The sequence below is a fragment of the Colossoma macropomum genome, unplaced genomic scaffold, assembly GCF_904425465.1.
Source record: "Colossoma macropomum unplaced genomic scaffold, Colossoma_macropomum, whole genome shotgun sequence".
Taxonomy (NCBI): Eukaryota; Metazoa; Chordata; class Actinopteri; order Characiformes; family Serrasalmidae; genus Colossoma; species Colossoma macropomum.
The window spans coordinates 37,735,141-37,757,942 of NW_023494791.1; the positions used below are offsets into that span (position 1 = coordinate 37,735,141).

The 22,802-nt window shown below is 39.2% G+C and overlaps 1 protein-coding gene across 1 annotated transcript in view; it reads right to left on the bottom strand.

Moving 5' to 3' along the window:
* inpp4b (inositol polyphosphate-4-phosphatase type II B) overlaps positions 1-22,802 on the bottom strand; it is a 413,125-nt gene that overhangs the window by 221,922 nt on the left and 168,401 nt on the right. Inside the window, exon 6 of the mRNA XM_036575007.1 lies at positions 16,216-16,295. Within this exon, the coding sequence (XP_036430900.1) occupies positions 16,216-16,295 (80 nt within the window). The remainder of the gene's footprint in view (positions 1-16,215; positions 16,296-22,802) is intronic.

A 22,802-nucleotide genomic window follows, 5' to 3' on the forward strand; every position in this document is an offset into this window, starting at 1 on the left:
CACCCACCTCTAATTCTTTGTTGATATGAAGCTAAAGTCAGCAATTCACCAGATTCTTGTTTGAAAACTCTGTTTGCAGTGTGTCTCTGAAAAACTCCAGTTTGGAGGGTCATGTAGCCCGACCCCTCTATCTCAACAAAAATTGGGACACCTTACCCCTAGACGTGAATGTGCAAAACGGAGGGCTAAGTGGTAGGGGCAAGGGGTGAAATGGGATTGGGCCTTATTAACACTGCTATCACTGAACTTTCTATTTCTGTTTTGTCTCAAGCTTGTTGATGGCTCCATTATTTCACTATGTCTTTTAAACCCTGTATCTATCTAGCAGGACATCAGTGCGCGGGGCTATACGTAGTTTGCGTGATAAACTGCAGTCTTAGTAAATCAAGCGTAATTCCCACAGCACTGTGGGCATGTTCTGCGGTTGCGTGTTCTGTGGTTGCATCAAGGGATTTTTTGTGTGTTGCCAGCACACTCACCTTCCTAGGTAGTTTAAAAACAGCTGAGATGAAATGACACTGAGAGGAGGGTGATATAAGCAGAAAGAAGCTCTGAATGTATTCTGTGCACTAGATAAAGCCCTCTTACAGATATAGGGTTAAAACTGGTTTAGGGTTAATGTCAGACAGCATACTGACACTTCACTGTGGTAATGCATCACTGCATCACTATATATGCACATTTCTACTCTGTGATTGGCTGCACCCACAGCAACAGCAGCGAGCCAGTACATGTTCTGGAAGGTGCAAATACATCAGAAAACAATTTCCATCCATGCCTTCACTTACAAGAACTATTTGACCTGTCATTTGTATGATTTTGCACATGATGCATGAGGATCAGAGCATAAACCATCATTTACACTCAATATCATGGCAGTGTAAATCTAATTAGCCTAAGACATGGTAAAACACCTTGTTTAAAAAATTGAATTATAATAAATATTCTTTTTTTTTATTTTACTTTTATACTTTTATACGGCAAAAATGTAATACTGCGATATTTCAATATGTTTTCCTGATACACAATGCCACAAGATTTTATCTCGACATCTGATAAGCTGGAAGAGATACACTAAAAAAAAAATCCCCTGAATTCTGGAAGACGCTGTTGTAAACACAGTTTGAGCAGAGAATGTAAACTGTAGCTGTAATTAATCTGCAGTGAGCTTTTATGAGCCCAGTTTAGAACAGCACACATTTGTAATGCTGCTCTACAGGGACTCCGCAAAAAAGACCGTTTTTAACCACAGACACACTGACACACTGCAGTTTCAGTAAAAGACAACACACTGCTCAGGAATGGTGGGGAATAGGCGTGCACCAATCATGAACGGCCATTTTATGGCCAACTCTAATTCCACTTCCTTCACAGCCAAATTGGTTCATTTTTTTGACACCAATTTTTTATTAACCTTTCTTTTAACCTGAAGCTCATGCTCTGCAGGCTAACTTTCTAACTTTCTATTAGCAAAAGTCAGAACATAAATAACATTATTTGCTATTTAATGGGCCAAAGAGGCATTATAAAATCAGCTTTTGACAGCTTATCAATACCACTATTTGGATATTCACGTTTAATTACGAGAAAATATACAGATCAGCAATTCAGTAAGACTTCAAGTTTTAATAAAATAAAAGTTTTGTTCATATTTGAAAGTAAGTATGTACACAAATACTGTGGACTAAGTGGACTAAGTCATGGTTTTCTGTGCATATGTGAACATGCCACCTGCCAAAGCACTGAGGTCATGTGCAGCCGGTTCCCTTTCACGTTCACTTTAACAGAACTCAGTTCAGTTCATTTAAAAAGAACTGTATGTGAAAACACCCTTAGCGTTACTTGCATACTTAGCGAGTTGCATATGATGAATAAGAAAAGATAAATTGTTAAGTTATTTACATGACAATTAATCATCTGCTAAAATTTCATGATTGTGACTGGTCTACCCAGCACTAAATAAAAGATGCTGCTTTTATTATTGGATGCACTGGGATAGTTTCTGAGTGAGAGTGCAGGCACAGAGTTTTCTAAGCACTTATTACTGATTCGGTCAATCAGAGTAACAATAACACATAGCACAGCTGAACTGTGAAGTACACTCCTATTCATGTGTTTGTCTGCTCAGAACGGTAGGTTGTGACACAAAATGAAAATCAATGAATTTTCAGTTTTGTTAGACCACGTGATTCAGGTGTCTAAATAAATGCAACAACAGCACTGACAAATCACGTTATTACAGTAGAAGAGCAGTTAAATTGCAGGAATAGCCATTTTTGCAATGATCGTAGAAGGCTAAGTAAATAAAAATGCCAGTTAAACGTTTTATTAATGTGCTTTTTCCTCCAACCAAACACACTCAGTCTTCAAAATGCTAATCAAGAAAGAAAACATGTACATTTCTCTTAAAAGCATGTTCAGAAGCTCTGTCTCTCCTCTCTTAACGACGGTATACGTCTTTGCTCCTGAAATAACAGACCTTCATGTATTTTAGATGAAACCAAAAGCTCTTGCGTCAACCAAAAGCTCCCTGCAGGTTTGACAACTGTTCCTAAAACACTCCCTATCTACTGTAAACACACATTTCTTTGGGAATTCTGTGGAATTTGCTGTGTCAACGTCAAAAGTCACTTCCAGAATGGCCTCCTTTCGCCAACATTAATGACTTAGTGATGCAAAAACGTTTCCTTTCATTAGGAACCTGTTTCTATGCAACTGTCTTATTCCCTGCAGTTGGAGAAAACACCCATCAATCAGTGCTGATGGGGGAAAATTTCTGTATTCACAGTCACTCATTACACTGTGTGTTTACTTAGAATGGGCAGAGTTTAAAATGGTCAGCAAAGCAGCACTGCAAGCAGTTCAACACCATCTGAATGGCATTATCTGCTCTGTGTATTGTTTTAAAGCACTACTCCAGAGATTTTCAACATAGTCTCTGTCTGCTGCGTCTTTAGCACAGAGTCGATTAGCACAGACAATAATTTTGATACACTTCCCTGTGCTTAGAAAAGAACAGAAAACGTGCAGACTCAGAATGCATTTATAATAGGAGGCAATGGGCAGTTGCTAGTGTTTATGGGGTAAATTAAGTTGTATTATTTGTTATTTTCCAAGTGGAGACTTCACCATCAGCATAGTGATATGGGTGGACTTTTCACAGGCCTGACTGCCATGGAAACGAGAAAAAATAAGAACAGCAACTGGAGAAAGTTACAGGAACTACTTTTTAGCTGAGTTGCTCAAGTGTCTGAAAATCAGATTAAACTTTCTTAGAACAGTTTTGCTAAGACACAGTTTATCATTCTCAGAACATGCTTGCATACAGAGAGAAGCAAAAATCTTGAGATTTTGGACAATATTTTCCATATAACAAACAATACAGGCTTTTCAAAGCTATTTTAAGCTCAGCATATGTATTAAGATAAATGAATTTACAACAAATGAAGTTAGAATTAGGTCCCAAACTCTTCACATGCAATAACTGCTCATCGTTAAATCCAAAACACAAATTTTATATGACATTATATGTAACAAAAATAACTAATTTCACCTCATTGTCCCAATATTTTTGCTTCTCACTGTATGTCCGAAATGGCAACTTTACAGGAGAAGGAAAAAACGTTCTTAACGTTGATGGAAGTTTTTGGACAATTTTTATTGGTCCATTCATCATGAAATTTCAGGCCCATATCCTATATTATTTTTTATATTTTATTTTTTTCCCTCTGAGCTCCACTTATAACATTTGTATGGCTTTACATACCAAAAAAAAAAGACATAATTCATCTTCACATGACCATCTTCGAACCTCTCTTTATCCCCTAGAGCTAAACAGGATGTGCTTTTATGAATAATATATGTAAGCAAGCTCCGTTCTGATTGGCTGTACTGTATCCAGCCTCATTCAAAAGGCAGTCCGGGTTGAAACACTCATTATAACTACAATTTGAAAAGGTGAGGCTGAACTGCTGCAGGCTGAACAGGCAGAGATATGTAAATGTGATGGTGTGACATCACAAAAGGGGTAAAAGTGGTCTGTTTTTACAGCTTGGTTTCCATAAATGGACTGTATGGACTTATAAAGAGTATGTTTTGAAACTTTAATAGTGTTTATATACAACATCAAACTCTAATTTCAAAAAGAGTGAGGAAAATTCAGTTTACTATGATATGGGCCCTTTAACACATTCTTAAAGGCAACTGGCATTTTCAGATTTCTGTTAAAAAACTATTTAAAAACATCAACAACTTATTAACTCAGAATTCCTCAACTGCCCAACGGTTTCTGTTATAAGTGATTTTTTGAGTGATTGATTGAGTGTTTTTCAATACAAGATAATGTGTCAAAATGACTGCCCTTGGAAATGGACAGTACACTGCAGATAAAGATTAAGTCAAAAAATACTGGACTATTCCTTTAAGCACTCCAGCACTGTGATGGTAATACGCCAAAACAAGTCATGTTTGCACCCAAACAGCTTTGATGTTGCACAAAAGGGAGTGTGAAAGGGTTATAAATAATAGGACAATGCACAAACAAGAAAAAAACGCAAGTAAAAAAGATGAAAAGATGACCTGAGAGGTGAGGACAAAAGGAAAGACTAACCCTTCCTGAGACTCAGCAAAAACACTCGAGCACTCATGCAGCGGGCTACTCAAAGAAGCCGGTTCTCAGGCAGACACAGCGAGCGAGTGCAGACACAAGGATCGGTATTATCGCACAGCAAATGGTCCTTGACAACAGCAAAGACTGTGCAAAATCTGAGTGATAAAAAATGCACTTACTGACAAACAAACAGAACTGAAGCGAACAGATCAACTGATCTCCGTGGGTTGGATCGTGGATTCTTATGGAGAAACTGTCAAACTTCATCCGTACAACAATTTTGAGTAGATTAGGCCTTTCAGGTCTTCAGAAATTTACTGGAGATCTGAATTTATATAATCTATAGCTATAATCTTGAAACTTGAATCTATATATGCCTATGAAATATATGATTTAAATGACAAAGAAAACAAGTGCCGAATAAATATTCTAAAATATATAATGAAAGATGTGTTCCCCAGGAGTCGTGTCACAGGTGTTACTGTGTACAAAAAACTCACTGATGACATCACTTGACTTCCTTTTACCTATTTTCTGAAGATCTATGATGAAAAGCACATGGTAAGTCCACTGCGTCTTTTCAGTTATCAGAAATTTTCTCATTTAGCTCATGATTTCATACTTTTGCTGAAGCCTGGTGACCTTCTTTACCTTAGGCATGTGAAAAAACAGAGTATAAATTGATTAAATTACATATTTTAGTGGATATTCCATGATTGACAACATGTGGTTTGGTGCCCTGTCACAGCCATTTTGTAAAATGCAAGCTTCGTATTAAAAATGTCACAGGTGTTACTGTCTCTGGTGTTACCTTTCTTATCTGTAACACCAGTGACGATCAGTAACACCAGTGACTCCTATAGATAGATAAAAAAGTGGACTTTCTGCAGAATGACCCACAGAGGACAAGTGAAAAGTGCACCTCAGTTAGCTTGGTGCTAACATAGTATAGTGGCTCCCATAAAGATACTAGCAAAGATTAGTATAACTGTAGTCTGGTCTAGCGAAAGAATAGCTTTAAAATCAGCAAAAAGCAATGCAAATCTATGGGGAACACTTACTTCTGGGGAGTATGCACCACTAGAGTGGTGGCTTCAGTAGTGCGTCCTCAGTCTCCAGTCTACTGTCTACGTATATATATATATATATATATATATATATATATATATATATATATATATATATATAGGGCACCACCAGATTTCCTTTTGCGCTTTTTGGTGAGGCACTCGACCAAGGTTGTGTGATGCAAACAAACAATGAGGTTGCTGGATTCTGCATTTCCAACATTCCTTGCAATATTAACATTATATTAAAAATACAGTTGAGAACATCTGAGAAGGACTGTCCAGATTATTTGACTTTCCAAAGTGCAGCACTTGTGTGTTTTCATTTAAAATATCACTTAAATAGGTAATAATTACAGAATTACTTTTTTTTTAAATTTCCTTCTTTTAAACTGTTTTTATGCACGCAACGAGTCTATTGAGTCATCTCTAATCCTGTTTAAGACTTTCATGCTGGGGTAGCAGGAAGGAGGATATTGACCTGCCATGTTCCAGCTCCCTTTGGCGCAGATGGAAGAGGTTAAGCCTCTTGCTCAGGCGCTCAGCAGCAATGGTTAAGGGGAAGGACACTTGAAGCTGGAGTCCACTGGTGTTAAGTCCAACATCCCTGGAGCTCAGCTGACACTTCCAGGACCACGAGCCACTGAGTAACCTCTGGCTTCTTCTGAGCTGCTCAAAGGAGGCTGGGGCAGGCTGGGTCTTGCTTTGGCTTTCATCCTCAAGGTATTCGTACAGAATGCTGCCCAAACATTTACATGCTAGAGCTTCTTCTCTGATCTTTAGAAGCAGAGGGGATTTCAGAATTCTACCTCAGCCTTAGAGATGCTAATTAACACTTACCATTGAAACAAGACATTCTGTTTCAGTCTTTGCAATGTGTAATAATAAAACATTCTTTACATTTTTGCTATGTTTTTGTCTGACACTGAAAGAAATGTAAAAAAAAAGCAGAAGTGCAGCATAAAATCTGCCGATACTTAATGCAAACCCACTGTGAGCGAAATTATGTAATTACTACTGCCGCAATGTTAATGTGTTAATAATGCATTAATGAGCACAATAAAGTCAATTCAAGATTTGTTTATATAGTACTTTTGTCACAAAGCAGCTTTACAGAAAATTAAGCGATTAATCGCAATTACTTACTTGAATCACTTGAATGTTTTGGCACTTACAAAATTACATTGAAACCTTAATAAATAATAATGATAAATAATATTGTTAATGACTATAATAAGTTTCTTACTTTCTTTGTTGATAAGGTAATGAGGCTATTAGATCCAGTATTCAACCTGTGACAGGTTTATCCAACACTCACCCCCCTGTATCTCCTATTGTTCTGGACTCTTTCTAATCTATCATCTTAGAAAATCTGATGGATTCGGTTAGAAAAATGAAGCCATCTTCTGGCCGTCTGGATGTAATACAATCCTCTCTATATTAAAAAGTTTTACTAATTATTAGTTCTGCAGTATTGGTTATTATTAATTCTTCACTGTCTACAGGACGTGTCCGTTCTTAATCTTAAGCATGCTACTATCCAGCCATTAGCTAAGAAATCTAATGTAAACCCTGCTGTGCCTAAGAACTATAGGCCTATATCTAAACTCCCATTTCTGTCAAAAATCTTAGAGAAGGTTGTGGCTAAACGTAACGCTGGGACAGAAAACCAGACGTGTGCGGATGATGAGCAAAGGTGGTTTAATATAAACAAAGCAGCCGTAGACAAAAGGGGTAAAAAAACAGTCCAAAAGTCAAAACAGAGATCATACACACAAGCGAAAGTACCAAAGAAATAGGCAAGAGGCAAAAACGGAGTCAAACAAAGCGAAAGGTCAAAATAGGGTAAACAATCAGAACAGGATGAAAAACACTCAGTAGTCTCAGAGAAACAATACCTCGCAGTGAGTCTAACTAAAGCCTGGGCTTTTGTACTCTAAACTACCTGTCATATGATCATCAACACAGGTGATATCAGTCAGAACTCAGGTGACTGCAAGCTGCAAAATTCTGGGAGATGAAGTCCGTGTCCTACATAGAGTGAGCCTAATGCGTGACACTAAACAACTTACTATTGGAGATTTTGTGTCTGATTCCTCTCCACTATCCTGTGGTGTTCCACAGGGTTTGGTTCTGGGACACCTGCTATTCTCTTTATATTTGCTACCTATGGAACAGATCCTACAAAGCCTCAATATTGCACATCACCTCTTTGCAGATGATATCCAGCTCTACATTTCATTTAAACCTAGTGGGGTTTATAGATTATCTATGCTCCTAGATTGTATAAATATTATTCCGGATTGGACAACAGACAAGAAAGAGGTTTTGATTGCTGCTTCAGAAAAGGTTTAACCTATGATTAAATGAAAAGTCTTGGGCTTCTTTCCTCTGTTGCCACGCTAGCTTGCGTAATTTAGAGATTATTATCAGTACTTGTCATTCAATACCCATGTTAAGCAGCTGACCAAGTCTTGTTTTTTCCACTTAAGAAATATTAGTAAACTGAGATCTGTAGTTTCAAATACAGAGCTAGAGACACTTGTACAGGCCTTTAATCTCGCACTGACCACTGTCATGATCTTTCTTCCTCGCTTAGTATGTCTTCCCTTGATCGTCTGCAGACAATTTAGAATGCTGCCGCAAGTCTACTGACAAGGTCTACCAGAAGGTCTCATTTAAGTCCTTTGTTAATATCCTGTTGCATTTAGGATCCAGTTTAAAATTCTTACTCTTCTTCTTACTATTCTTATTCTTACTCAAAAACAACTAGCTAGCTGTGTCAGAAAATGGAAATCAAAATGTCACAGCAATGGCCGCGATGCCAAGATACAAGTTAGCCAGGAGTCGCGTTTTTGACTGAGAAGTGAAAGGTGGATGTTATCTAAAGAACTGCTTCAAAAATAGCCATGAAACTAAAAGAATGATGCTGTTTGGCAGATCGCTTACATAGCCAGCCAACCAGCTTTAAAGTTTGCTACTCATATGAAGCTGGTGTTTCTTAAACTGCTAATGGAAGGCTAGCAAATTAGCGCCTGTAGCCTGCTAGCCTACCATAAGCCAAAAGAGAGTTTAAATAAGGTCTGTTAAATAGATTTTACATATAAACGTTTTGCTTTGCTTTTATAATGTTAGGGAAATCACTGCAATGCTGTAAATGTGTCACAGAGCCTGCTTCATGTTAGCCAGCTGGTGCTAGAAGCTAATGAAAGCTAGCTTCCTTGTTGGGGAATACAGCTACAGTTAGCAATGGCTTGAATGCATAGCTAGCTATGTCTAAACAACGTCTACCAAATTCATAATACATATAAAAGTTCTTTCTTTTGAAAACAGAAATATTACAGAATTCGCTGGCATGTTGTACAAAGATGAGAGGCGGTTGCAGCAGCAGTAAACAGGGCTACACCACACACAGCATTTGAGCTCTGTTTAAAGTTAATTTAGTGCTTCAATCCACTTCTTATTCACACTGTCTGTCATGACAGCGCACAAAAACTAACATACGTCTGTTGTAGCCCAGTGTTTGAGCATTATGGTACACTACTATAACATTTTGTCATTGCTTCTGCAGAAGTTATACAGAGTGGAAGTGAAAAGCGTCCATTATAGCAAAACAACAGTAATCTAGACTCTAGACCTCTAAGGGTTAACAGTAATTAAGTAAGTACTAGGGCTTTCAAATGATTAAAACAATTAATCGTGATTAATCACTTCAGCAAAATAACAGTGACTACTCTAGACTACTAAGGGTTAAAACACTCTCACACATTAGCCCACTTCTCTTCAAACAGCAATTTCCGAGTCCACATTTGCTTAAGGATGGAGTAAGGCCAACATGAGCCCGACTTTATTAGCGTGAGAATCCAGTCCGTCACAGCTGTGGCTTTTAAGCTCATAGAAGACTTCCACTCCGAGAAGAAAATGACTCTCGTTTGCCTTCTCTCACTGCTAGAGAGCAGCAGTCATGAGCTGGGAAATGGTGCTTGGCAAAGTGCGCACGTGAGACGGGAGCTGCATAGGGCAGCGTGAATCACACGAGAACCGAGAGAGAAATTCTGTCTCCAGAGTGAGCTCAGACATCTATAATGTGGCAGAGCTCGACGGAGGAGTCTACACTGAAGCTAAATAGAGCATACATTCAAGAGCTTATATCCTCAAGGCACTAAAGTGAAAAGTGAAGTAGTGAATAGACTATATTGATATGGAGAGAGCGAGAGAGGGAGAAAGAGAGATGTACTTACCATGTTGAGTGGTTAAATAATCTCAAACAGACTTGCTTATGTGGTATCTGACACTGTATGGCCTACAGTATGTATGACATACTGCTGTCTATATAAGCGGTACAGAAATAATTCAGGCTTCAACACGGCCACTACTACTGTTTTTTAGCTACTTTTATCTATTTAAGGAGAATATCTTCAAATCTCCACTCCAGAAATGCTACTAATATGTACCGTATTATTGACTTGGAAAAAAGTCTGGTTCCATTGACTTACATTAAAAGTAAAGTATGGTTTTTGCTTCTCCTACAAAGTTCTCATTTTGGAGATACGAAGTTTTGTTCCGAAAGCAGCGATATGATACATAAACATACATATGATGCAGCACTCACTGTTCTACTGTCATGTTTGGCTGTTGTGGCTATTGAAAAAAACAGTACACCCCATTCAAAGATGCTCAGATTTGTCCTCTATTGCCCCCGTCAGGTGCTGAGTGTAACGTGAGAACGCACATTCTCTCTACAGCTGGACTGTGTGTTTGTGATGCGTTAGCTGAGCATTGTTATCTGCATTCGCATATTTGTGTAGAGTATGTTTCTGGCTATAGAGTAAGTCAAAGGGACAGGCCATATACAGTATTTCAGCTGTATAAAACAGAATAGCGAACAAATATACACCGTTTTTTGACTATTGTGTCTATACTGGTATTTAACACGCAAATGTTCACCAATATTGCATGTACACAGCTAAACCAGGTCTGTGGAGAGTTTGAAACACTTGTGATGTGGTGAAAAACAAGACTAGCATGGACATGCGGATTGCTTAGCTTCAAAGGGCTAACATTGAAGATTTAATATTTATTGTCATGTCAACAGAGTTGGCTGAAATTTGACTTAGTGGGCTGAACAGAGAAGACACAGGTAAGTCAATATTTATAAATTAACAATCACATAGCCTGTCATTCAGGTGACGGTGGAAACGCTCAGCCTGCAACAGAGAGCATTCAGAGCCCCAGCAGGCAGACAGCAGCCAAAGCGCTGAATATGAGTGACAGAGATGGAGGAAAACTTTTCTGCCCTTAATGCTCAGAGAAACTGTCCACCAATCCAATTTACAGTGCAGTCACAGTCTCTCTCTCTCTCTCTCTCTCTCTCTCTCTCTCTCTCTCTTTCTCTCTCTCTTCTCCCTTGATTAAAGGCAATTTTCAGAAGGTGTGTGTTCCTTTCATCCTCAACTTTAGGGGGAAGTGGGAATATGGCACTTCATGGTGTGTGTGAGAGAGAGAGACAGAGAGGGAGAGAGAGGGAGAGAGAGAGAGGACAGGGCACACATATTCCTCTGAAGAACACAGCTAAGCTTGGGGGTCCTGTTTAGAGGTGCTTGTTTACTTCACACACACACACACACACACAAACACACCCAGAGCTCAGGAGGGTACTGCCAATCACAGCACTGACAATTATGAGTGAGAGGCAGAGGAGACCCCCTAAAGGAGAAATGAGAGCCAGTGTAGCCACCTGGGGGAGAGAGGGGGAATGGGAGGGGCAGAGAGAAATAGTGATAAAGTGAGAGAGAGACATAAAGAGAGAGAGAGAGAGAGAGAGAGAGAGAGAGACAGGGACAGAGAGACAGATAGCGGGACAGAAAGAGACGAAGACAGAGGGAGGAAGGAAAAAAAACTGACAGAGAGGGGGAGAGAGACAGATAGAGAGGGAAAGAAAGAGGGAGGGAGGGAGAGAGAGAACTAGAGCGGCAGAGAGAAAGGGTAGAGAGAGAGAGAAAGAGGGAGAGAGACATAAAGAGAGAGAGGGACAGGGAAGGAGAGATAGATAGCGAGACAGAAAGAGACCGACAGAGCGAGAGAGAGGGTGGGAGGGAGGGATGGAAAGAAACTGACAGAGAGGGGGGGAAAGAGACAGATAGAGAGGGAGGAAGAGAGAGAGGTAGAGAGGCAGAGAGAAAGAGTGACTGAGTAAAAGAGAGAGACATAAAGAGCGAAAGACATAAAGAGAGAGCAAGAGACAGGGACAGAGAGAAAGAGGGAGGGAGAGAGAGGTGGAGGGGCAGAGAGAAAGAGTGAGAGAGAGACATAAAGAGAGAGAGAGAGAGAGAGACAGAGAGGGATGGAGAGAGAAATACGGGGGCAGAGAGAAAGTGACAGAGTGAGAGATAGACAGCTGCAGAGAGACAATTGAGTAAAAACGAACATCACCTTCATTTGTGGGTGTGTGTGTCTGTTTCCTCTCTTGGGAAATGTGTGAACCTCAGGGGTTTCGTTTTGACGTCTCTCTTAAAGCTAAGACATTACGTCTTAGTCAACAGCATCTGCTGGTGTTTATGTGCGTGCACCAAATGTATAAATGAGCATCGACAGGGCCGATTCTAAACTAAATGAATATCAAACTATACCACATCATGTTTATTTTTCTAAGTAGAAGAGCTGTTTTACTATGATTTGAATTTGATGAACAGTTATTGTTGTGCATGCAGTCTTGGATTTAACTCAACTAAACTAGCTAAAACTCAAACCGTGGATGTATGTTATCAAACGCATCACATATGCGCTTAAAAATAACACTGCTAAAACTAGTTCTTCGTGCAATGACATAGAGCCATGTTTGGTTCCCTAAAGAACCTTTCAAAGGAAGAACTCTTAAATTGGTAGAGAAACTTTACATTATGTGAAAGTTCCTTAAACCAAACTTTTTCAAACATGGTTCTTTAGGGAACCAGAAGTGGTTCTTCTATGGTATCACTCACAGAACCCTCTATGATACCTATATTAAGAGTGTATGTCATGGAATTAGTTTAAAATACATAATGACTCCTTTCAAGTCAAGGCCTTTCAAGAGACCCTCAATTCAACACATACGTGTCAAAACACAAGAAAAACCCACCTCTACAATAATGTTAACTTCTGCTAGCAGCCCTGTGGGATTCTAAAAGCTTGTTAGCTTTAAGCTACCAGTGATCCAATCTAGACTGAACACAGGCACTTGAAGCTTCTAGAAGGATTTCATGTTTTACTTGAAGTGTGTGACATATTAGTGTATATTTTACCTTGTAGCAGTTTTACTGTGGCTCTTATAGTAGAGTGCTCTGGTACAGAGCTGCCGCTGCTGTTTTTCCTTTCTAGCAACCCACTGATTAGCGTGCCGCTCATATGTTTATTGGACTTATAGAAGACCCAGAGTGATGTTTTCTCTCACAAAATTGGTTTCACACATTCTAAGTTAAGACGTGGTTAGCTGAATCTTGTCACCTCATAATTATGCTGATAGTTAAAGAGGACCTGTTATGTTTTTCCAGTTTTTTCCCTTTGCTTTAGTGTGTTATATAGCCTATAGTCTGCAAAGTTTCAAAGCTCAAAGTACATGCCAGAGGGAATAACACTCTCCCACAGAAACCACTTTTCTCAGCTGCCTGAAATGCCTCATTGGAATTGTTTCAAGATGATGCAATCACATAACACACCCCTTACTGCCCGCCTACCGACAAGCTTGGCACGTCCTCACATAACTAACAACCACTGGAGATCGAGAAGAGTTTGTTGAGTTTAACACGTAGCCATGTTAGGAAGACGCTGTGTTCTGCGCTGTGTAGGGGCGGAACTTTCAACTGCGACCACTTTCAACTGCTCTTGCAGTTGACCAATCAGAACAGAGTGTATATAATTGCCGTTTGCTGAAGTTACTTCACAGTGAGCCTGATGACCATGACTGCCGTGTTAATCCGGCAAAGAATAACGGTTTGTGAATAGACTGTGTCAGATACTGGATGTCAGTTCGCCTGGATGGAAATATGCAAGCAGGAGCGAGACAAATCGTTTCGGTTGTGGGCGGGAGTGGGACAAATGATTCCGATTTTCTGCGGGAGTGGGCGGGAGCGAGATGAAATCATGCGGGAACGGGACTGTTTTTTCAGTCATGTGCAGACCTCTACTCTGAAGCATGAAAATCTATTCTAGCAGCCCCCAAACATAAAATTATGAACATTAATGAGAATAATACGTTCTCTTTACTCTAACACATTAGGACTCTCTCTTCAGCTCAAACTCCTAACCAGTAGGAGAGCACAGTTGGTTATATCTACCTAGATACCACAAAAAACTGGCCAATTTTCTGCTGGACATTTTAATCCATCCAAAACAAGTGTGCTGTAATACTTGCTGAACGGAAATGCAAGCATGATTCTACTGAACTAAAAATTATAGCTTTTTCAGTTCCCAGAAATTATTCCGCATTGAAAGGCCCTGAGGGCTCTGCTCTGGAAATTACACAGGAATAGTATAACAAAATGTTAGTGATAACTCTCATCTTTTAAGGCTTTAACACACACACACACACACACACACTCTTTCATACTTATCAAATTCCAATTCACCTGTTCCCTCCCTCTTAGCAACAGATGCCATGCACTGCCAGCACTTTCCTCCCCCTCAGTGTTCTTTCCTGTTCCTTAATTGATTGAGTCATAGCTGACACCTTGCTGACTGTCTAGGCTGGTCTGTCTGCAGCCAGGGGAGAGCAATATGATGATGTATTATCATTATTTTGATAAATTACGTCACAGTATACTTTTCAGAGTGTGTCACAGGATATGATCAGTAGATCTAGAACACTGTTCAAGTGCATGGGTCATAAAAGAGACGAAGTATTCACCAATTTAGACCAATTCTAGAGGGTCAGTATACAGTGTATAGCATAGTAACAGTGTATAGTAACTGCACAAGCTGCATAGTATCAAGATGTCAATTGGATGTCAGCCCATTATTCCAATATCTTACTTTTTCTTACGTAGATTTTCATTGTTTCCTCTCACGTAGTTTATTTCTGCATGATGAAACAAAATCATTGTACTCATCTCGAAATGTGTGACTGTTTTGCTGGTGTGTTTGCAACCTTTTCACAAAACTAAATATTATATATAAAAATAATCATGCGGTTATATTTTTGCCACATCGCCCCGTTTTAACTGCAGCTGAAAATAATGATTAAATAAAGCAAAAATAATGCCACAAAGCAAACAGGGAGCTCCTTCAATAGCAGATCTGCGAGCCCTGGTCTCTAAAGGAACTGCAGTCATCTCTGCTGGATTTGATCAGAGGAGTTTTTCTGACAGACGCTGCCTTCAGGGACCTCACACCATTCGACTCCAAAGCACACAAAAACGAAGCACGAATGATGAAAGAGGAACACGAGCACGTCCTGATATGGGATGATGTCTCGGTGAGGAACACTCCAAGATCCACTTAAACTTCCCCCAAACTGGCCTGTGTGTCAGACCCAGCTTGCAGAATAGTGTGATTATGAAGTGAATAATAATAGAAAAAGTTTGATATATAGCTGCCTTTGTAGCCCCACAGACCAAGTTCAAGAGTTTTCAGAAAATATTGAGTAAACAAGGACACAAAGTCTTGCAGAGCAGCCCTGGTGCTGGTGCTGTGGTCATCTCCACAATCCAGCTGAAGTACCGTTATTCTGATTGAGTAAACATTTTCACTATCAACATCAACAGAAAACAGTTGTTTACACTGCAAAGGCAGCAGCACTGAATGGACCATGTGTTCATATTCTTACATACGGTGTTCGTGTTTAGTATAGTTGTGAGACTTTTACTTCATATACGCATAATTGTGACATAATTTGTAAATGTACTCCTGATAGTGTGGGTTCATGCCCAGCGGGGCAGAGTTTGGCTGCCTAAGCTTGTCTGGTGCCAAAAAACATGTTTTTAATGACTAATTAATTTGTTCCCAAACAACTTGGTCTAGCATACAAATTCTATTTCTATATCAGCTGGTTTTGAGGCACATGAAGCATCAAAAAAAGCACTGAGGCATCACTACCTCTTGGTTTTTACATCATTGCTCATGCACACATGCAGATGTCATGAAGCAGGTGTTATTAGCCAGTTAACTTTGTTAAGAAGTCAATTATCTGTGTTTTGGGAATGGTTGGTCACAAGAAATGTTTGACTCATATCATTGCCTCAAACTTTCATGACAGCAGAAACTCCCCATGAAAAGACATGTAATATGAACCACTAAGAAAGCCCCACTGAAATGAATAAGTGCAAATGCAAATGACTCCTATAGCTCCTATAGTACCTTCACGTGCATATCAGTTTCCTCCCTTACAATAATGCACATAAAATGTACTTTGAGTGCTAACAGGTCCCTCTTATGGAGAATCTTCAGCCTGCTGAACATGAGTGTGAGCTGCAAGCCAGGCCTTTGAAAAAACTTCCAGTCTGAGTGTTTTTGTTGTTCAAACATGATGATATCTGACCAAGCTAAGGAACTACAAGTCCCACTCACCTCAGACTGAGAGAGAGCTGCTGGTCCTTGGACTTGAGGAGATCAGCTACAGAGAAGCTAGCGCTGCCCAGGAAACTGCTCTGTGGAAGACAAGAGAAAAAAACAAACTGTTACTGTAAATTGTTTAAATATCATTAGTCCGTATAAATAACTACATAATTTAGCATGTAATGGATTGAGTTTATACTTTGTTTACATTCTGTATCAACAGGTTTGAGTCTGCAGTTTTTGTTATGATGTCAAGAAATGAAAAGCATGGCAAAAAAATGTAAAGCATAGTTCATAAAATATAATAAGATCAGAAAGGTTGACTCGTCAGACCACAATACACGTTTCCACCGTGCCTCAGTCCATTTCATATTGGCATGAGCCCAGAGAAGTCGGCAGTGTTTCCGAACGTTGTTGACACATCACTTCCAATGTACATAGTTTATTCACAACGGTTTGTCAAAGTCTTCCCAAGTCCGTGTCGTGATTTACATCACAGAAACATGCTGATTTGTAACACAGTGCCTTCTGAAGGGTTGAAAGTCATGGGCAATCATTTGTGGTTTTTGGCCTTTTCTTTTACACACAGAGAGCTATTCTGATTCCCTGAATCTTTTGATGATATGTAGCATTGTAAAGGATGAAATAATACCTAAAATGTGGGGAACATTATTTTTAAACTAATAGATTTTTTTCCTGATGCACTTTTGGCAGTGGCAGCCTCGACCCATCCTCGCTCACAAAGGACAAGGCAACCTCTGTTAAAGATATTTTCACATTTCACAATGTTCCCAGTCCTAAATTACCCCGTCCCAACTTTTTTGGAACGTGTTACAGGCATCAATTTCAGAATGAACATATATTTACAAAAAACAAGGTAAAGTTGATAACATAAAACATTAAATATCTTGTCTTTGTACTGTCTAAGTTGTTTTAATTTGCATTTTACTTACTGTCCCGATTTTTTGGCATCAGGTCTATACAGGACAGATATCAAATTGCACCATGCTTTTGTAATCACTGGCAAAACCTTACTTCTTAGGGTAAAAGTAGACCACAGCGCACAGAGAGCATCATATTATAAAGAGCAACCAGCACCATGAAGTGACATCCATTCTCACTGCACTTAGCATGTGACTCAAGAGTGTTAGACATTAGCAAGTCTTCAGCATGTTACATATTTCAGCACTGTTTATAAAAGCATCATGTTCGCCTCGTAGCAGCGTGTAATCTGAGGAGCTCCGAGCATGTAAGATTAAACATGGGACGAGGTTTCTGCTTCCACAGAGTGTCAATGTTGTTAATAATAGAGGCTAACCTCTCCCATCACTCCTCAACATAAGGCCTTTGAGCCCAGGGTGCCTGTAAGGCGTTCTACAGTACATGTGTGCCATTCTGATGAATGCGTGATGAGGGCTGGTTAACACCTTTAAAAAAACTCTTCACACGACAGCCAGTCAGGCTACAGTAGCACATGTAAATTCAGCTATTAGCAGTAGCCTTACATGAACTTTGCTGCTTAAGAGACATTTACATGAAACTAAAATGGAAAAAGTGTTTTCAATTTTAATTCTTATTGTATATATTTCTTTTTACACTGTACCCTTATTCATTAATAGATTATACACTGTTTATTTATTATTAACATAATGTAAAGCTGCCTTAGGATAATTTTCAAGTATAAAGATGCTGGACACTCTTTTTATGATGAGGGGATTGGAATAGGTCTGTTCTAATTTTTTGGCACAGAAACTTCACCTCAAATGTTTGAGGTGTCAAGTTGGATTGATGTAAAAGTCACATGAATTTAAATGTGACTCTAACGAGAGATTTTTCCTTTTAAAAAGTATTGTGTTCTATTGTAACTATATGAGCGGACAAAATGAGCTTCATCAGAACTTATTTTCCCTTCAATAAATTATCATTATTTTCAACCTGAACAGTAACTTGACCAACGTGACTGTAGACTCTCGCTCTCGTTCATACAATTTGTGGATGCTTGTAACAGTGGAGGCTCTCGAGGGGAACTGCAGCGTTCCACTTTGATGTTGCTTTTGTTAGTTAAATCATTCTTTGAAAACGTCCATTTTTGTGTCCTTAGCATTTACAGATATATTTGAAAAACATGTTCGGGTTTCAACATTTTAAGTTATTTTGACAATTATCCATCAATTCAGCAATACTGGTTTTTAAATCAGTTATATTAAAAAAAATGTTTTTTGGCAATTTTAACTGCAATAATCCATACATGACTATGAAATATATGATTTAAGTGACAAAGAAAACAAATATTATATTATATTATAAAATATATATTCTAAAATATATAATGAAAATTGTTGTCCTCAGGAGTCATGTCACTGGTTTTACTGCGTAAAAAAAAAATCTTATTTTAAAATAAAAATAACACTGATGACATCAGTTGAACTATTTTCTGAAGATCTATGAAGAAAAGCACATATTAAGTCCACTGTGTCTTTTCAGCTATCAGAAATGTTCCCATTTAGCTCATGATTTCATATGAAGTTTTAAGTTGAAGTCACAGGTGTGACCTACTTCATTCTTAGATAATTGTGGAAAAGATAGAAAACAAACAGATTAAATTACATATTTTAGTGGATATTCCTGACTGACAACATGTGGTTTGATATTTTGTAGCAGCCACTTTGTACAATGCATTTTTCATTAAAAAAGTCACTGGTGTTACCTTTATTATGTGTAACACCAATGAGAATTGGTAACAACAGTGACTCCGATGGATAGATAAACAAGGGACGTTTCTGTAGAATGACCCAGTTTGTCGATTTATCCATGAGCACCGTCCAGTGTAGTCAGCAGAAGGCGCTGGAGGTATCACTTTAAAAGCCACTTAAAAGACGTTTTTGAATGAGAACCTTGCGGTCACAGATTCTATCATAGCAAAACAGCAGCTAGGCTAGGCCTGCAGCACTACTAACAGTTCAAAGGGTCAAACTAGGAAAATGTGTTAACATTAAAGCATGTTAACTTTGACACTACGAGTGCTGATAGATTACTAGAGTGTGTCTATAAAATACAGTAATACAGTGTTAGTGTGACTGTTGGAACATTAACCAGATGCAGGAAGATCAAGCTGGGACACGCAAAGCTGACCAGCCTCATTCTGACCTGAGACAGCACAACAGTAATCAGGCAATGAAGTGTGAGGTCATCATAGTCCACCTGGGTGACAAAATTTGGCAGGACAATCATCCAGGACGAACGTGGATTACTATTTCAGTCTCTCTCTCTCTCTCTCTCTCTCTCTCTCTTCTCTCTCTCTCTCTCTCTCTCTCTCTCTCACCTGTCAATGCTACAAAATCTCCTTTACAAAGGCAGTGTACTTACGCAAAACCCACTGAGTAATCACTACACACACACACCAGCTGCCAGGTGTCGCGAGTGTGTGTGTGTGTGTGTGTGTGTGTGTGTTTAGGCGTGTCAGAGCGCACAAAGTAGGTCATGGTGAGAGAAGATCAACCCAGGAACATCAATAACAAACACACACACACACACACACACACTTTTGTATGTGCGGACACACACACACACACACACACACACACACACACACACACACACACACACACACAGAATGACAGAAATAGCACAGGGAGAGCAGAACAGAAAAAGAGAAGGAGATGGAGAGAGATAAAGAGTGAAAAGAAAGAAGAGGTGAGCAAGCAAGACAAGGAAAGAAGGGTGGTAGAGAAGAGCAAGAGAGAGAGAGAGAGAGAGAGAGAGAGAAAGAGAGAGAGAGAGAAAGAGAGAGGGAGATGAGGAGAGAGAATTTGTGTGTAAGAGTGAGAGAGAGCGGAAAGGGATAGAAATAAAGTCAAAATAGATTGAGATAGAAAGAAAAGACAAAGAGAGAGAAACGAGAGAGAAAGAGAGACATTAAGAAAGAAAACAGGAGGAGGGAGGGAAGATAGAAGAGAAAGAGATAAAGCAAAAATGTGGATAGAGACAGAGAGAGAGAGAGAGAGAGAGAGAGAGATAGAGAGAGAAAGAAGGAGAGAGGGAAGATAGAAATAAGAGAAAGAGAGATAAAGAATTAATGTGGATACAGAGAGAGAGAGAGAAGGAGGGAGGGAAGGTGGAAAGAGAAAAGACAGATATAAAGAAAAAATGTGGATAGAGAGAAAGAGAAATAGAGTGGAGAGAGATAGAGACAGAAAGAAAGAGAGGAGGAGGGAGGAAGTTGGGAGATAGAAGAGAGAGAGATACAGAATAAATGTGGATAGAGAGGGAGAGATAGGGAGAGAAAGAGAGAGAAAAAGAGAGATAGAGACAGAAAAAGAGAGAGAGGAGGAGGGAGGAAGAGGGGAGATAGAAAGAGAAAAGAATAAATGTGGATAGAGAGAGAAAGAGAGAAAGAGTGGAGAGAGACATACACAGAAAGAGAGAGAGGAGGAGGGAGGAAGAGGGGAGATAGAAAGAGAAGAGAGAGATAAAGAATAAATGTGGATAGAGAGAGAGAGAGAGAAAGAGAGTGGAGAGAGATAGAGACAGAAAAAGAGAAAGAGGAGGAGAGAGGGAAGAGGGAAGATAGAAAAAGAAGAGAGAGAGAGATAAAGAATAAATGTGGAGAGAGAGAGAGAGAGAGAGCAAAAGAGCAAACACACACACTCAACAGGGTTTGGCTTTGTTCAGCTGTGTGAAGGGAAGGACACAAGGACACACTCCAGTAAGCCTGAGAAGCTAATTATCTTATATTCACACACACACACACACACACACACACACACACACACACACACACACTAAATAAATAGAGGAACCCCCCTGATATTTCCTCCCAAATTAATTAAAACTCTATTCTTTATTTAACAACTCTATTTAAAAACTCTGTGCCATCCAGACATTAACACTTTATTTGGATGATGTGGATGATGCACTGCAGACGCTTTACAGGACTCAGCTGCACCAGTTGTGTGTAGGTTTGTGTGTCAAGTCTTTACTAAACCTTTACTTAACAGCTAGCTTTAATCTACCTTATTCATCTGTGGCTCCACAAATCTTTCAGTTACGTCAGGTGGTTAAGGTTAAATCAAAGCATGCAACCTGACTCACTGCCATAGAAACACGAGGGCAGAGTGCACCGACTGCATTCTCTGGAAAAATATCCAGTATAGAGAGAAGAAAATGTGCAAGTTTATGAATTTATACTTTACTGGTAAAAGAAAATGAATGAACCTGAAATTCAGGACATCCTCAGCTGAAAACAAAGGACCACGAACCAAAGGAAAGAGTTCTCTGCCATTTATGCTTTTCTAATAACGCTATATTGCAAACAATGCTTCAATAGTGATAATCGTGCAGGCTGGGAAAGAGAACCAAGAGAACCAGAGGACTAATTCATTTAATACAGCTGACAAAGTTACATTCAATATTCAACTAAACATCAGCTAAAGGTGCCCCTCACCCTAAACCACACGCTCACTGTGAAGACCAGAGCACACTGACCCAAAACTGTGGGCAGAAAAAAGTTAATCTTAAAATATTCAGAAAAAGAACTGACAAATCAAAATGAGGAGAACATTCTAGAACAGTTTGAATAAAGAACATCATTCTAGAACAGTGTGAATGAAGGACATCATTGTAGAACTGTGTGAATGGGAGGAGAACATTCTAGAACTGCATAAATACAGAACATTCTAGAACAGCGTAAATGAGAGGAGAACATTCTAGAATTGTGTAAATACAGAAGAAAATTCTAGAACAGTTCGAATGAAGAACATAATTCTAAAAGTTGGTGAAAGGGAGGAGAAAATACTAGAACAGCATGAATGGTGGGGAACATTCTAGAACAGTGTGAATAGAGGACATCATTCTAGAAATGTGTGAATGGGAGGAGAACATTCTAGAACCGTGTGAATAGAGGAGAGCATTCTAGAACCGTGTGAATGAAGAACATGTTTCTAGAACTTGGTGAAAGGGAGGAGAAAATTCTAGAGAAGTGTGAATGGAGGGGAACATTCTAGAACACAGTGAATGGCAAAGAATATTCCAGAACATGCATGAATCAGGTGGAAATGTACTAGTGTAAACAGGGAGAATGCTCTAGAACAGCCTGAACATTCTTCAACAGGGTGAGGAATATTCTACAACAGTGAGAATCAGATAAATATTCTAAAACCCTGATAATGAACATTGTAGAATGGTGCGAAGAACATTCTGGAACAGTGTGAATGGAGAACAACATTCCAGAATAACGTGAATGGGATCAGAACATTCTAGAACAGCATGAATCTGCTGAAAATGTACAGTGTGAATGGAGGAGAATGCTCTAGAACAGCTTAAACGGCCTTCCAAAGGGTGAGCAACATTCTACAGCAGTGTGAATCAGGAAAATACTATAAAACACTGTGAGTAAACATTCTAGAATGGTGGAACATTGTAAAATGTTGCGAGGAACATTTTGGAACAGTGTGAATGAGGAAAACATTCTAGAAGAGCGTGAATTTGAGGAGAACATTCTACACGCTCTTAACATTCACATACATTTGCACTTTGCTGTTGTCAGAAAGAAAACCTCGTATTTTCAAAAACGATAACCTTAATCTCAACCCAAAACTTAA